At 45.7% G+C, this 17398-nt stretch overlaps 2 protein-coding genes across 7 annotated transcripts in view; both read left to right on the forward strand.

Moving 5' to 3' along the window:
• LOC128847484 (uncharacterized) overlaps window positions 1-3297 on the forward strand; it is a 36586-nt gene extending 33289 nt beyond the window's left edge. For 2 of the 4 annotated variants that reach the window (XM_054046934.1, XM_054046933.1), the window contains one exon: window positions 2559-2744. In XM_054046934.1, the coding sequence (XP_053902909.1) occupies window positions 2559-2698 (140 nt within the window). In that variant the 3' untranslated portion in view covers window positions 2699-2744. Of the gene's footprint in view, window positions 1-2558; window positions 2745-3249 lie in introns of those variants that run through there. The other 2 variants (XM_054046935.1, XM_054046936.1) reach the window with 2 other exon arrangements.
• A 2301-nt stretch (window positions 3298-5598) lies between these two features.
• The window catches only part of UNK (unk zinc finger), a 62640-nt gene continuing 50840 nt past the window's right edge, over window positions 5599-17398 (forward strand). For all 3 annotated transcript variants that reach the window (XM_054047869.1, XM_054047870.1, XM_054047871.1), the window contains exon 1: window positions 5599-6232. In XM_054047869.1, coding sequence (XP_053903844.1) covers window positions 6135-6232 — 98 coding nt within the window. In that variant the 5' untranslated portion in view covers window positions 5599-6134. The remainder of the gene's footprint in view (window positions 6233-17398) is intronic.

The following is a 17398-nucleotide window of genomic DNA, read 5'->3' on the forward strand; positions in this document are numbered from 1 at the left end:
AATAGGAATGAGCTAATCAGTTGGGGAGGAACGGTGAGTTAAAGAATTAATTGGTCCGTCAGCTGACAATATTGATAAAAGGCAGGAAAGACTTGTAAGTGGGGAGGACAGGCCTAGCTGTGCCCAGATTGAAGGTGATCCAAAGGAAAAGAGATCTCTTGTCTTTCCAGGGCCCTTATGAAGGTCCCATAGGGATTAAAGGACTGTCGTGTTGCACTATACAGGTATTGATGGAGGGACTTGAATTAATTATACAGAGTGGGAACTAAAAGATGAGTCTCTGAGCAGTTCTTAGGTCAGCCAAGGATGGGAAGAGGGCAGACAGGCACCCCATTACAAGAGGGTATTACGGGCCCATCTCACCCCTATCTTTGAAGCCATCCTGCAAAAGGAACAGGCCAGCTTCAGACTGGGACAAAGTTACTGCGACCAGGTTCTCACCATTACTAGTTACATTGAGGCTGGTTTTCAGTGGAATCTAAAAAATGGAACTGCATTGACAGGTTTATCTGCTGCATACAACGCAATATGGAGATATGGGCTGTTGCTCAAGGCATGAAGGGTCATCAAATGCTGTAGCATTATGTGACTCCTGGCCACAATGTTGAGCAACTGTACTATGTTCTCTTGAATGGGCAGATCAGCAAAGCACACACCCTTAATTATGGTCTGTCTCAATGATCCATGTTGACTCCTTCACTATTCAACATCTACATTAGTGACTTATGCTGAGAACAACGCTCTTGCGGTACAATACAAAGACCTCATCACCATCGGTGACATCCTCAATGTCAACCTCAGGATAATGAAGGAATACTTTCAATACTGAAAGCTCTGTCCTGATTCCTCCAAAACCTTGGTCATAGTCTTTCACCTAAACAATAAAGCTGCCAGGGAAAGACTTAATGTCACCTTTCACAGTGAATGAGTCCCAAACTAGCCCTATCCAATGTACTTGGGTGTAAATTTGGACAGAAGCCTGATTTTTAAATTTCATCTGGTAAAGACATGCAAAAAGGTAAAGGAAAAACTAGCCATGTCCAAAAACCAACATGGGACGCTGATGCACACACCTTTCAAACAGCAATGGTAGCACTGGTGTACTTGAATGCTGAATATTGTGCACCAGGCAGGGTGGGCAGCTTACGTACCAAATCTCTGGATGTGCAAGCTTAATATCACAATAAGAATTATAACTGGAACATTAAAATCAACACCCATTCAATGGTTGTCTACTCTGGCACATGTACCCCCACTCAAGATCCTGGAGAGACACACATACAGCTTGTGAGTACAATTGAAACGTGGCCATCCTGAATTTACCAATTCATAAAGACCTCCAGAACCTCTTGTAGAAATGCCTGAAATCTCACAAGCCTTTTTATAATTTGCCTAAAGCTCTTAAAGCATCCTCATTCAATCCAGTGGCACACTGGAAAGAATTCTGGGATAATGGTAATGTCACAAACCCGATTGACAACCAGACAAATGAACTTCCAGGCTTCAACCTACCTCAGAAACAATGGTCCACATTGCATCATTTCAGAACATCACATGGCAGATGCTATCATCTCTTACACCTCTGGAAGATGAGAGACAACACAGTGTGACTGTGGACATCAGTTGCAAGCTATTGATCACATTGTAAATCAATATCTGCTTCAATCATTTGTTGGTGGCAACTCATAATTACAGCAAGCCACTTCCAAAGCTACCCCACCAGCCCACTAATCTAGATTTGGTTTAGCTGAACATTGCTAATCATCTCTCTTGCCATATGCAATAAGAAGTTCTGCATAGATGTGGGTTATACACTAACTCAGACTTGTACTAATATGATGTGACAAGATCCATCACATGATTCAGGATAGGGACTGCTGTGGTTTACATATATGTATCCTCTCCACCTAATGTCTTCATTCTCTGTTTAATTTTCCTGTTCTTTGGGGTTTGCACATAAAAAAGTTACTTTTTATTAAAGCAAAATAATTAGATATAAATAAAACTATTTTGCATTCATTTATATAATGGTGGTCTGTTTGTGCTTTCCACAAAGAAGGGAGCTTAGTATAGGGCTGCCCAGGGGATTTAGGGGGCCTGGGGCAAAGCAATTTTGGGGGCCCCTTCCATATAAAAAAGTTGCAATACTATAGAATAGTATATTCTCGTGGGGGCCCCTGTGGGGCCCGGGGCCTGAGGCAAATTGCCCCACTTGCCCCCGGGCAGCCCTGGCTTAGTAGCTGAAACTTTGGAACAGGGACCTACTTACACTCCATTCCATCCAAAGCCAAGACTCATGGGCTGCAAGGAAGAGCCCATTTTAATTTGACTCACTGGGTGCTTAGAGAGAATGAAGATACTAGCCTTCCAGAAACTCTACAAGTTCAAACACTCTGTGATGACAACTGCATGTTTTTTTACTGGATGGTACACTATTAACACTGCAGAGAAATCTGTGGTTAGTGTTTATTAACAAGAGTTATGTACTGATTGTAGACTTTTTTTCTGTAATTCTATAATGATTGCCCAAGCCTCTAATTATAGAAATACTTTTATAGCTTTTTGTTCTGGTTTAGGACTGAAGAGGAGCTATCCAGCGGTTACAGAAAATGAAATTAAAACTAAAACAAGCTATGATGGGAAGGCGCATATGCAAAATTCCAAAGATACACGTATCTACTCAGACACATACAGATAATAAAATACAAAGTGCAGACAAAACAAACTTACCAGGTAAAACTTAACTTTTCTGTGTTGCCTTTCATTCAGAGTGTATGTTGGGTTTTCCTAACTGGAGCATGGAAGAGAACAAGCAGCGGAAACCAGGATTCAGGACTAATTGATCTAGAAAGTCTGTTTGGCTTAAACCAGTGATTTTCAAATGAGGGTGTGTGGAACCACTCCTTGTGGTCCACAGAGCTGACTGTTCACATGGTGCTAATAATACCTTGTGTGCAGCTGCTAAATTCATTTAAAAGACAGGTACAAACAGATTAAATGTTGACATAATATTACTTTATAAACAAATGTTGTAACTACTACAGGGATTCTGTGCAATCACAAATGGGAGGGTAGGTCGGCTATCCAATAGCACTATGAAAAGTTTGAGCTCCCCTAGGTTAAGCAGTGTCACAACATGTTAGTCTTAAGTGGAGGTGAGTGTGTGTGTGTGTATATCTATATCTATATAAATAAAACTTGATGATGATTTGAGTATTATTTGATAATCCAACATTTCTCCTTCTACAGGCTCATCACTTACTGTGATTTATTTGTTTATATATTTGGCCTTGTCTATGTACAAAATTTGTAACTTTACTGATATAGTTAAAGTAGTACAACTCCTACAAGTGTGGATACAGTTATACTGTATAAGATACTTATAAATTTTATCTTATTTCTGTAAATGTAGGATAATGAGCTCTTAAACTCTATCAGCATAATTGTGCTAGATGTTGTAGCAGTGTAACTATTCAGGTAAAAAAAATCACACCCCTAAGGCCAAGTTTACATTCAAAAGTTAAGTCGACCCAACTGCATCACTCAGGGGTGTGAAAAATCTGCACCCCAGTGACCTAGTTAAACCAAGCTAACCACCGGTGTAGACAGTGGTAGGTCGACAGGAGAATTATTGACTGTTGGGGAGGTGGATTAACTACTGCAAGGGGAATACCCCTCTCCCCTCTCTGTAGTGACTACGCTGAAGAGCAGCTGTGTTGCTATAGCATTTTAAGTGTAGACATTACCTAACCAAAATAGTTATACTAATACAAAAACTGTGTAGACCATACCTAAGAGTTTAATATTAACATTGTTCAATCTGTGCCTAGTGGCCAAGTTAAAATGAAAGGTGTTCCTCTCATAAATCCTTGTGCTCTTTCCCTCCCTTCCCCAACTCTAAAATAGCCCAGTGGGTTTAATAATTATGTGTTGAGCCTGAGATATCAAAATTCTGTGTACAAAGGCTTACATTATCTCCCCATGGAAGAAGATAATTTACACACAAAACTAAAGTTCCTGAGGTAGTGTTCCTTTCAGGAGAGGTTTTTCCTCCTTTGGAAGGCATGAAAGGTGTGCACAATCGTGATAACCCAACATTGATACAGAATCTGTGGTTAGCTATAAAGAGGCAGCTTCTCCATACAACTCTCCATCCCTCTCAAATCTAGTGTGCTGTTATTTATTCATTGACTATTTTTGGACCTTTTCTGCCTTGTGGGGTAAGGTAAGCAGTAAAAAGAAGGGAAATGTGGAAATTAATACCAAAGGATCAACTTTCTGCATGACATTCTGCTGGAATGTCTGCCTTTTGTTTTTAAGTAGGGGAGGGAGAGAAAATGAAGTTATATACAGAAAATAGCTCTCTAATCCTCTGCAAACCAACTCATCCATTACCTTCACAAAAGCCACGTGTCCCAAAACAGACCTTTGTGAATAGTGTATTTCTTTCAATTTACTGTACGGAAAAAAAGTCAACTGTTGTCAGGAGGCTACTTAAGGTAGGGTTACCATACGTCCGGATTTTCCCGGACATGTCCGGCTTTTTGGGCTCCAAATCCCCGTCCGGGGGGAAATCCCAAAAAGCCGGACATGTCCGGGAAAATCGGACATGCGGTCGGCGGCTCGGGTGCCGGGCCGGGGGCTCGGGGGCTCAGCCGGCGGTGCTCGGGGGGGCCGGGTGCCGGGCCGGGGGCTCGGGTGCCGGGCCGGGGGCTCGGCCGGCGGTGCTCGGGGGGGCCCGGGGCCGGGCCGGGCGGCTCAGCCGGCGGCTCGGGTGCCGGGCCGGGGGCTGGGCCGGGGGCTCGGCCGGCGGTGCTCGGGGGGGCCAGGTGCCGGGCCGGGGGCTCGGGTGCCGGGCCAGGCCGGGGGCTCGGCCGGCGGTGCTCGGGGGGGCCCGGGGCCGGGCCGGGGGGCTCGGCCGGCGGCTCGGGTGCCGGGTCGGGTGCCGGTGGTGCTTGGGGTGGCCGGGTGCTGGGCTGGGGGCTCGGCCGGCGGTGCTCGGGGGGGCCCGGTGCCGGGCCCGGCCGGGGACTCGGGTGCCGGGTCGGGGGCTCGGCCGGCGGTGCCGGGCCGGGGGCTCGGGGGACGGGCTGGGGACCTGCGGTGCCGGGGGTGGGCCGCGCCTCCTCCCCCCCCCCACACACACCCCCCCTTACCTGCTTCAGGCTTCCCGCGACTCAAATGTTCGCGGGAAGCAGGGGAGGGGGCGGAGACTTTGGGGAGGGGGCGGGGCTGGGGGCGGGGCTGGGGCCCCTTTAAAGTGTCCTCCTTTCGGAGGCACTAAATATGGTAACCCTACTTAAGGACCATGTTTGTTACAAAGTCTACTGTTTAAAAAATCAGTAGATTAGAATGTATTACAGCAATGGCATGTCTCCCCACATCCTATTTAACCATAACTTGGTATAATTCTATTTTTTATAATGTAGATGGATGTCTATTTTTAAGCATTTTTTTCAATTTTTATCTATTTAAATTTTCACAGCTGTGGGAAATCATGGGATAAATTAAAACAAGTTGTCAACATCACATGTGAAAATATACACTGTAAATAGCCTTGAATCAAACCCTCGAGCAGCATTTTCTTACTTTGCCTATCTACAAATTTTTATTATTGATGAAAATATTTTTCCCTAGTTTGTGTGGATGGGTGTGCACAGTGAAGTCAACATTTAACAATGAGCTTTCCAAGTCTAACCATAACCCTCTCTTATCTGAGCTGTGGTTACAGGTCTGAATCGCTGGTGTATGCACTCTACTTAAGCCGCAGTACTTCCATGTCCTCAATGAACTACCAGCTCTTTCCCCTGCCTCCAGGAGGTGCATAGCTAGGCTTCCGAGGGGCAGCTGAACTACAACTTCCATCAGGCCCTGCGCTGAAGTAAGTCCGGGGCAATGTCCACACAGTGTCCCTGGGAGTTGTAGTTCTACAGGCCGGAAGCCCCGCCAAGCGGTGTCCCGGGTTGGTGGAGTTTGCGCGAGCGCCCGGACTACAAATCCCATCATGCTTTGCGAACCGGGGCGGTAATGGCGGCGGCGGCGCCTGCGCATTGCGGTCTCCGTGCGGACCGCGCAGAGTGAATAATAAAGTCTCCTCGACGGTAGCGGCGGCGGAGGGAGCGGAAGGCAGGAACATGTCGAAGGGCCCAGTGGCGAGCGGTCCCCCTGCGGCCGGGCCGGCGGCCCCCGCCAGCGCGCTGCAGGCGCAGCCCGAGAAACCGCAGCACTACACGTACGTAGCGAGAACACCCGCCGCCGCCGCCCTCCGCCCGGCGCCCGCCCGCGCGCCACACACGCCTGACGTCAGCGGGCAGCGTGCGGCACGCGCGCACGGAGACCAACCGCCCGCCCGGCACCGGCTGGAACCGGCCGTGGCCGGCGCGGGCCGGTGGGATCCCGCCTTAGGGGAGGGGGCGGGGCAGGTACTGAAGTGACTCACCTTACCCCCACGCGCACACACCCACACGCACTGACCATGATGCACTGGGGCCTCAGCTCTCTCTCTCCCCCCCCCACTAGCTTTGCCCCCGGGGTGCCTTTGGGGTGTCTCCTTTGTACCCCCTTTATCTGGGTGTTCCCCCCAGTGAGGCTGCCTGGCTCCTTTCCATATGGTGGGGATGTTGTTGCAGAGTGTGTCACCCTTAGCAGAAGGGTGGGTCACCCCCATTTTGAATCTGCTTCCGTCCCCCACCCCCTAGCATCTCTTGGCTGGGTGCATCTGCCCTAACTGGAATACATTGCCCTTCCCCCCCCATCTCAGGAGGGTGTGTTGGTCCTAGGGCCACAGCACATCAGCCTTTCACCCCCATCCTTGGTGTGGGTGGCTGCTATGTTGAGCATGTTCATCCATGTGTTGTGCCTCCCCTGCCTCACAAACACATTCATGACAAATAATGCTTGGACAGGTCACATGCTCACCAACTAGGGACATGCCCCCAGGCAGGTCATACATTCACATATGGACCCATGAAGGAGACATCATCACTAGGGGTTTTCTCACACACCCATGAGGAAAACATTAGGAGGGTCTAGGCTCCCACCCCCGTCAGAGAACTGTCACCTCTCTATGGAAATACCAGAAGGCCATGTTGCACGCACATACCCCTGAGGGAAATCTTACTAGAATGCGTCACGTGGGGAATTCCTCACTAGAACATATCTCACCGGCATGCCCCGAAGGTACTATTACTTGAATATTTTGCACGTGCACATATGGGAAATATCACTAGTGTGTCACAGCCCCAACCATATGTGGCAAATGTTACACAAGTGTCTCCTTCTCAAGGAGCTATTGCAGAGCATGTTACTCTTCTGTGCCCCCCTCCTCCCCCCCCATTACACTGAAGGATGACTCCTCCATAAAAGAAATATTGCTAGTGTGTGTAGCATCCCTCACTAGAGCTTGTTTCTCCATGAGGGAATTATTGCTGGAGCATGTCTTCCCCAAGAATATAAAAATATCATTAGAGTGTGTTGTTCAGTGCTCCATGCCAGTGGTGTCCCCTTGGCGGTTGAAGTATTCAGGTTGGAAGCAGTGGCAATAAAGTTCATTTTTCTTTTTTATATAGGAAGAAGATGGAAGGGTTGAGTGGTGGGAGCATCAGGGTGAGGGGAGGGTTGGTGATGGGGGCCATGGGGGTAGAAATAACTGTCAGTTCTTGGACCTCCTATAAAAATATTAGACTGGAACTGTGCCTTGTGAAGAAAATATCCCTGACTTGTGTCACCCTTCTCTTTAGGGTGTGTCGGCCCCTAGAAGGAAAAATCAGCAGAACAAATTACCCATATCACTAGTGTGTGTATTGGTGGACTTTTTCTTGCTAGAAAATAATAGTTTGCATTTCCATAGAACCTTTCATCCAGTGAACCTAATGTGTTTTACAAGCACTGAATCACACAACACCATGCCTGTTACAGGGGAGTAAATTTAGGCATACCCGGGTTAAGTAATCTGCCTGCAAGAAATCACAAAGTCAATCTGTAGCAGATCTGGGAATAGAATTTAGGAGTCCTAACTCACAGTCACCTCCAGTAACCACTAATCTCAATTTCCCAACTGTAGTCTGAAGGGCACTTGCTGGTGTTTTGCAGAGAGCTGCTTGGCCATATTGTTCTGGCTCTCCATATTACCAGCCACTTCAACAGATGTAGATTTTAGAATCCTTTGACTCTACTGCAAATGAGGAGACTCTAGTTTAGCTCTCTCTATTAGGACCACTGCTACAAAGGTGGAGGAGAGGAAACAGGGGCTGTCCTTGGGGACTGGAGGTCACCAGTGGGAGTGAAGCTATCAGTCATGAGTGGGAGGGGAATGTTCACATGAAAAAGAAATTAGGTAGATAGATGGTTATGTCTAATATCGCATGGGGAGAGGCAGACCACATGGTTCTTAAGCATACCCACAAAAGTAGGGGAAAAGGGAACCAAGCAGCAAGAAATCAAGTGCAGTGGAAGAGAAACCAGGCAACAGGAAAATTGGAGGGGAGAGGAGAAGGGGACCAAGAAAAATGGGGAAGGGGAATGGAAACAACAAAATAGAGCAAAATTTGTGTGATTTACTTTTTTCAGAGAGGACAAAAACAGTTGCATAAAAGGCAGCTAAAAATACTTCTATCTATCCATGAAAGCAATTGCTGTAGTTGCCACAGGAATGTTGCGGTGACCTGCAGGATGAGAAGGGAAGTGTGTGTGAAACTACCTCTTAAGATGTGATTCTTACTATAAGACGTTTGAAAATTTATGAACTAGAGCACATCACGTCATAAACTCTTTTTATAATATATGTGAACCTATTTTGGTTGCTCTTATGTGACCATGCTATAAAATTTAAATATCTCATTTTACTTTTTTTGTTCTTTTTGGTTTTGTTTCAGTAAAAGGATGTTATGATCACAAATTGTAAATTAAAATAGAATTAATTATCCACATCCTGTGCTGTCCTCTGGGAACAGGGGCGATACAGGAAATCTCTGTCTTAAAGAATTTTGGTTGCGTTTATTAGGAAATGTTCTGATTTCCTTATTGGTATTTTCTCAATTGTTGGCAACATTGATATGTAATCTAATTTACTTTGGACTGTGGTTTTATATCTGGACTGAAGGTCCTTTTTATTTGCTCTAGAACAACAGCAAAAGGAAACATGAAACAACAATTGTTGTTAATACGCACCTTTTGTTCTGCTCCTTTTGTTAGTTGACCAAGAGCCTTATAAAATTTTAGCTGTGACATTAGTGGCAATTGTAACACATAGCTGGAAATGAAGTACATTGTTATGTGTGCCAACATTCTTTATTTGAGTGAGAGATCTCGTGTTTTTCCCCAGGGGCTTTATTTTTTTATTCAAATCTCTGAATTTTGGAAATTGCAGAATTCAGATGAATAGCAATTTTATAAGTACCCCCACTGTTTTTACGTTCTTTCTGGATTTATTGCATTAGCTGTCACCATGCATGATGGTTCCTTGTGATACTGCTTTAATTGCAAGAGCACGGTGATGTCATTAAGATATCCAAACCAGTCTTCAGGTTTCTGCTGGCTGGCTGGATGGATGTGTTGTTTCAATGAAGTGTTTCATGTAACATCTTTGTTGGTCTGGCTTTAGATTCCCATTAGCAGAAGGGAAAAATACTTTTCATGTGTTCTGCCAAACCTCCTGTTTGTTTTGCATTATTTCACATTGTTTCTTATGTTTAACCGGTATAGTTATCATCTTAGGTACCCACAATCTGCAAATCAGAATAGAGGTTGGGTTTGAAGAAACTAAAGCAAGTGATCAATTGCCTTAGAAAACCAATTGTCATGTAGTGAAGATTTTGTTTTGACTTAGTCAGCCTAGTCCATTTGGATCATAGAATCATAGAATAGAATCATAGAATATCAGAGTTGGAAGGGACCTCAAGAGGTCATCTAGTCCAACCCCCTGCTCAAAGCAGGACCAATTCCCAGCTAAATCATCCCAGCCAGGGCTTTGTCAAGCCGGGCCTTAAAAACCTCCAAGGAAGGAGACTCCACCACCTCCCTAGGTAACGCATTCCAGTGTTTCACCACCCTCCTAGTGAAATAGTTTTTCCTGATATCCAACCTGGACCTCCCCCACTGCAACTTGAGACCATTGCTCCTTGTTCTGTCATCTGCCACCACTGAGAACGGCCGAGCTCCATCCTCTTTGGAACCCCCCTTCAGGTAGTTGAAGGCTGCTATCAAATCCCCCCTCATTCTTCTCTTCTGGAGACTAAACAATCCCAGTTCTCTCAGCCTCTCCTCATAAGTCATGTGCTCCAGACCCCTAATCATTTTTGTTGCCCTCCGCTGGACTCTTTCCAATTTTTCCACATCCTTCTTGTAGTGTGGGGACCAAAACTGGACACAGTATTCCAGATGAGGCCTCACCAATGTCGAATAAAGGGGAACGATCACGTTCCTCGATCTGCTGGCAATGCCCCTACTTATACAGCCCAAAATGCCGTTAGCCTTCTTGGCAACAAGAGCACACTGTTGACTCATATCCAGCTTCTCGTCCACTGTGACCCCTAGGTCCTTTTCAGCAGAACTGCTACCTAGCCATTCGGTCCCTAGTCTGTAGCAGTGCATGGGATTCTTCCGTCCTAAGTGCAGGACTCTGCACTTGTCCTTGTTGAACCTCATCAGGTTTTTTTCTGCCCAATCCTCTAATTTGTCTAGGTCCCTCTGTATCCGATCCCTACCCTCTAGTGTATCTACCACGCCTCCTAGTTTAGTGTCATCTGCAAACTTGCTGAGAGTGCAGTCCACACCATCCTCCAGATCATTAATAAAGATATTAAACAAAACCGGCCCCAGGACCGACCCTTGGGGCACTCCACTTGAAACCAGCTGCCAACTAGACATGGAGCCATTGATCACTACCCGTTGAGCCCGACGATCTAGCCAGCTTTCTATCCACCTTACAGTCCATTCATCCAGCCCATACTTCTTTAACTTGGTGGCAAGAATACTGTGGGAAACAGTATCAAAAGCTTTGCTAAAGTCAAGAAATAAGACATCCACTGCTTTCCCCTCATCCACAGAGCCAGTTATCTCATCATAGAAGGCAATTAGGTTAGTCAGGCACGACTTCCCCTTCGTGAATCCATGCTGACTGTTCCTGATCACTTTCCTGTCCTCTAAATGTTTCATAATTGATTCCTTGAGGACCTGCTCCATGATTTTTCCAGGGACTGAGGTGAGGCTGACTGGCCTGTAGTTCCCCGGATCCTCCTTCTTCCCTTTTTTAAAGATGGGCACTACATTAGCCTTTTTCCAGTCATCTGGGACCTCCCCCGATCGCCATGAGTTTTCAAAAATAATGGCTAATGGCTCTGCAATCTCACCCGCCAACTCCTTTAGCACCCTCGGATGCAGCGCATCCGGCCCCATGGACTTGTGCACGTCCAGTTTTTCTAAATAGTCCCGAACCACTTCTTTCTCCACAGAGGGTTGGTCACCTTCTCCCCATGCTGTACTGCCCAGTGCAGCAATCTGGGAGCTGACCTTGTGCGTGAAGACAGAGGCAAAAAAATCATTGAGTACATTAGCTTTTTCCACATCCTCGGTCACTAGGTTGCCTCCCTCATTCAGTAAGGGGCCCACACTTTCCTTGATTTTCTTCTTGTTGCTAACATACCTGAAGAAACCCTTCTTGTTACTCTTAACATCTCTTGCTAACTGCAACTCCAAGTGTGATTTGGCCTTCCTGATTTCACTCCTGCACGCCTGAGCAATATTTTTATACTCCTCCCTGGTCATTTGTCCAATCTTCCACTCCTTATAAGCCTCTTTTTTGCGTTTAAGATCAGCAAGGATTTCACTGTTTAGCCAAGCTGGTCGCCTGCCATATTTACTATTCTTTCTACACATCGGGATGGTTTGTTCCTGCAACCTCAATAAGGATTCTTTAAAATACAGCCAGCTCTCCTGGACCCCTTTGCCCTTCATGTTATTCTCCCAGGGGATCCTGCCCATCTGTTCCCTGAGGGAGTCAAAGTCTGCTTTTCTGAAGTCCAGGGTCCGTATTCTGCTGCTCTCCTTTCTTCCTTGTGTCAGGATCCTGAACTCGACCATCTCATGGTTACTGCCTCCCAGGTTCCCATCCACTTTTGCTTCCCCTACTAGTTCTTCCCTGTTTGTGAGCAGCAGGTCAAGAAAAGCTTTGCCCCTAGTTGGTTCCTCCAGCACTTGCACCAGGAAATTGTCCCCTACACTTTCCAAAAATTTCCTGGATTGCCTGTGCACCGCTGTATTGCTCTCCCAGCAGATATCAGGGTGATTAAAGTCTCCCATGAGAACCAGGGCCTGTGATCTAGCAACTTCTGCTAGTTGCCAGAAGAAAGCCTCGTCCACCTCATCCCCCTGGTCTGGTGGTCTATAGCAGACTCCAACCACGACATCACCCTTGTTGCTCACACTTCTCAACTTTATCCAGAGACTCTCAGGTTTTTCTGCAGTATCATACCGGAGCTCTGAGCAGTCATACTCCTCTCTTACATACAACGCAACTCCCCCACCTTTTCTGCCCTGCCTGTCCTTCCTGAACAGTTTATATCCATCCATGACAGTACTCCAGTCATGTGAGTTATCCCACCAAGTCTCTGTTATTCCAATCACATCATAGTTCCCTGACTGTGCCAGGACTTCCAGTTCTCCCTGCTTGTTTCCCAGGCTTCTTGCATTTGTGTATAGGCACTTAAGATAACTCAATGATCGTCCCTCTTTCTCAGCATGAGACAGGAGTCCTCCCCTGTTGCGCTCTCCTGCTTGTGCTTCCTCCCAGGATCCCATTTCCCCACTTACCTCAGGGATGTTATTGAGCTCTTTTTAACTGTGTGATAAGGGTTGTGGACTTGTTTATCCTTCTTGTGAAGTCCAGAAAAGTGAAACTGGAGTGATACTTTCTTTGGCTCATGTTCTCACCTGAGTGTTAGATCTTTTGAGAACTTTGCAGAAAGCCAAACATTCAGATGTGGGTGAGATTTGATGAGACTCATGAATGTATCCATTTTAGTGTGCTCACATTTATTTTGAACAGTAACCCCTTTTCCAATCCTACTCCCCCAAGAGAACACCTTGGTTCAGGTGCAGATGATCTGAATATTTTCTACCTGAGTTATAAACCCTTTGGGGCATAGATTGTGAGTATATTTTCACTGCAGAGTTAGCGCACATTATCTACACTTGAGTTACTCCTTTCAAGTTAGCCTTAGGAATCATTAAAAAGGGGATGGAAAATAAGACGGAGAGTATCTTATTGCTCTTATATAAATCCATGGTACGCCCACATCTTGAATACTGCATAAGATGTGGTCTCCTCATCTCAAAAAAGATATTCAGTAACTCCTCACTTTAAGTTGTCCCGCTTAATGTTGTTTCGTTGCTGATCAATTAGGGAACATACTTATTTAAAGTTGTGCAATGCTCTACTCTTACGTTGTTTGGCCGCCTGCTTTCTCCACAGCTGGCAGCCTCCCTACGCCTCCCCCGCCGCCAGCACCTCCTGCCCGCCGGCAGACCCCACGGATCAGCATCTTCCCCCTTCTCCCCCCTCCTCCTGCCCGCGGCAATCAGCTGGCTTGCGACGTTTTGGAGGGAGGAGCGAGGACTCAGCGCGCAGGCTCCCCCTCCCTCCCCTGCCTCCCAAACGCCGCAAGCCAGCTGATTGCCCTGGGCAGGAGGGAGGGGGAGCCTGTGTGCCGAGTCCTCGCTCCTCCCCCTCCCTCCTAAACACCGCAAGCCAGCTGATTGCTCCAGCAGGAGGAGTGAGGACGCGGCGCGCCTCCCCCCTCCCTCCCCTGCCTCCTGCCATCGGCAATCAGCTGGCTTGCGGCGTTTTGGAGGGAGGAGCGAGGACTTGGCACGCAGGCACCCCCTCCCTCCCCTGCCTCCTGAACGCGGCTTGCGGCGTTTAGAGAGGAGAGGAGCCAGGACGCAGCCTGCGAAGTAAAGGGGGAGGAGGTGGGGGGGGGGAGAAGAGGCGGGTCAGGGGTGGGGGCTTGGGGAAAGGGGTGGAGTGAGCGGGCTGAGGGTTGAACCCCTGCCCCTGGTGCTTGCAGAGTAGGGAAAGCTGCCCTGGAACCTAACCCCTCCTATTTACATTAATTCTTATGGGGAAATTGGATTCACTTAACATCGTTACACTTAAAGTTGCATTTTTCAGGAACATAACTACAATGTTAAGTGAGGCGTTACTGTACTGGCATTAGAAAAGGTTCAGAGAAGGGCAACTAAAATGATTAGAGGTTTGGAACGGGTCCCATACGAGGAGAGATTAAAGAGGCTAGGACTTTTCAGCTTGGAAAAGAGGAGACTAAGGGGGGATATGATAGAAGTATATAAAATCATGAGTGATATAGAGAAGGTAAATAAGGAAAAGTTATTTACTTGTTCCCATAATACAAGAACTAGGGGCCACCAAATGAAATTAATGGGCAGCAGGTTTAAAACAAATAAAAGGAAGTTCTTCTTCACAGAGCACACAGTCAACTTGTGGAACTCCTTGCCTGAGGAGTTTATGAAGGCTAGGACTATAACAGCGTTTAAAAGAGAACCTCCATGAATTTATCCAGTTAAGTCCATTAATTGCTATTAGCCAGCATAGGTAAGGAAAGGTGTCCCTAGCCTCTGTTTGTCAGAGGGTGGTGATGGATGGCAGGAGAGAGATCACTTGATCATTGCTTGTTGGGTTCACTCCCTCTGGGGCACCTGGCATTGGCCACTGTTGGTAGACAGGATACTGAGCTGGATGGACCTTTGGTCTGACCCAGTACGGCCATTCTTATGTTCTTGATCAAGTGCAACATTGTAAAATAACACCGCTGTGTTATTTTGTGCCATGGACAAGCTGCTCTGTCTATACTGGGTCAGCACTCACTTATGAGTGACACTAAGATTTCTGGGAGCATATCCCATGTTTCTTAGCACTAAGTAAGCAGACTGCACTGTGAATTGTTTTGCAGTGTATTGTGGGAGAACTAGTCTGCCCTTCTTGGGCTCACAAGAGAATTGGGGGAAGGCACTGGATAACTAGCACCACTCAAGTAGTGCTAGCCTGCATCCACTGTGCATAGTGGTTGTGTGAGAAGCTGATGCCTTGTACACACACAAGCTTTATCTTATACCCGCCTCCTGGCCCAGTTCCTAGTAAACTTACGTTAAAAGCATCACTGCACTTGAGTTAAGGAGTTTTGTATGTGGATGGGAGTTGAGTTAGGTGCAACATTGAGTTATAACTCTAGTTAACTTTGGAGTCAAGACAAGCTACGTGCTTTTCCATGTATTTGCACAGTGCCTAGCACAATGGGTTCCCAATGGGTGCTACTGCTATATAAATATTATATCATAATAAGAAATCTGATCCCACTATTTTTATGTGGGTTTGGAATTCCTTTGAACAGTTTGGCAAACAATCTTATGTTTAAATTCTTACTCATAAATAATCACATTTTCATTTTTTTACAAGCATACCATTGAAATAAGTTTTTGAAAAAAAGTCTGAAGTGTTTGCGGTGCCTGAGCCCTTAAGATTTAAGACCACGACTCTTATCATTGGGCAGAGATGACAAGGTGAACGTGCTGTATAAATAGTTCAGACTTTATATGCATAAACTGTCTGTTTCTGGAAATATGATTAAAAATCAGCAGTGCGTTAGATTTCAGTGAAGTTATTACCTACAGTAGACTTCACACCCTTTATTGTTATCCTATAAGTGGGTCTAGATTTTTTAAGTCATCCTTTCAGTATGACTAGAAATGTTTTTTACTTACAAGCAGTTTGTTTAAAATTGTTTAATTTTATTTTTTTCAAAAGTTACCTTTTATACTCTTCAAACAAACAGATCTCTAAAAATAATAAATGATTGGCCTAATTCAGCTCTGTTACACTGGTTACTCCCTTTAAATCAATAAATTTACCCTGGATTTACGCTTGTGTCACAGCAGAATTAGGCCATATTTAAAAAGAGACAGGTACATTTTAAAGACAACTTGCAGCTCACTAATAACTCTTGAGATACCTGGAAGAAACCAAAATGCCTATCGTTATAAAATTTAAAACAAGGAACCACCACACTCTGCTGTATTGTGTTGTCTGTAAATGTCTGTTTACATTATTGGGCAAGTACAGGCTGGTTTATTGGCTGACTGAACCTCCTTGAAAGCAATTCCATCATGTATTGTTATTAGGACATGTGAACAGTAACAGAGAGGTGAAAATATGAAGTACTGGAGCAGTTGCAAGAAATGCAGCATTCACAATGTATGTTTACTATAGAAAATGGTTACAGAGACAAGTTGGAAACCAGTAGTCTCTTGACCATATACTCACAGACTTTAAATATAATTAGATGGTTTGGGTTTGTTTGGTTTTGGGGTGGGAGGATGTTTAATGTTTTAGGCCTTCTTGATCCTGCATTGGGATTGAAGTCAGTAGGGCTTCATGCAGGGCAGGGGTTCCCAAACTTGGTTTGTGGCTTGATCAGGGTAAGCCCCTGGCTGGCCGTGAGATGCTTTGTTTACCTGAGCGTCTGCAGGTGCGGCCGCTTGCAGCTCCCAGTGTCTGCGGTTCGCCGTTCCCGGCCAATGGGAGCTGCAGGAAGCGGCGCCACCGCTTTGGCCAGGAACGGTGAACCACGGCCACTGGAAGCTGCGAGCGGCTGTACCTGCGGACAGTCAGGTAAACAAAGCGTCTTGCGGCCTGCCAGGGGATTACCCTGAAAAAGCTGCGAACCAAGTTTGTGAACCCCTGATGCAGGGGAACTTCTGTGTCTTGCTGAGCTTCATTGATTTATGTTGTACTTGTATGCAGCTCCATTGTCTTTAATCACAATATGTGATTGGGGCCTTTGTTTGGAAGACTATAGTTTTCAGAAGATTGACTGATCAATTTTGTCCTTTTGGAAGTCATGTCAACATCTGAAAATTGTCAGAGAGTTCACATCATGGTGACTGTTGTGTAGGATATGAACTAGTGCTGTGCAGATGACGGAAGTTCCATTTCAGGAAGGATTTCAAGTTTTTTACATTTGGCTTCATCCCGAATAGGAATGAAAACTGAAATTTTTTAAATTCTCCACGAAGGAAAATTCTGGGGGAAATAATAATTGTTTTGGGTTGATCAAAACATTTTGTTTTGACAAAATTAAAATATTGTGTTTCAGTTCTATTTCCTTTTTTTTTTAACTTTTCTATTACATAATGCAAAAGTAAAAATTAGAAACAAAAAGTTGTTTTGAAACTCCAAAAAAAAAAAAGTTTCATTTTAAAAATGTCAAAACAGGACGTTTTGACATTGCCAGGACGTTTGTTTTCGGTTTTCTTCCAAAATTAAATTCCAGCAAAATAGGCTTGATTTCAAGAAGCTTTTCAGTTTCAGCAGAACTGTGTATTGAGA

Source organism: Malaclemys terrapin, chromosome 13, assembly GCF_027887155.1.
Source record: "Malaclemys terrapin pileata isolate rMalTer1 chromosome 13, rMalTer1.hap1, whole genome shotgun sequence".
Lineage (NCBI taxonomy): Eukaryota > Metazoa > Chordata > Testudines > Emydidae > Malaclemys > Malaclemys terrapin.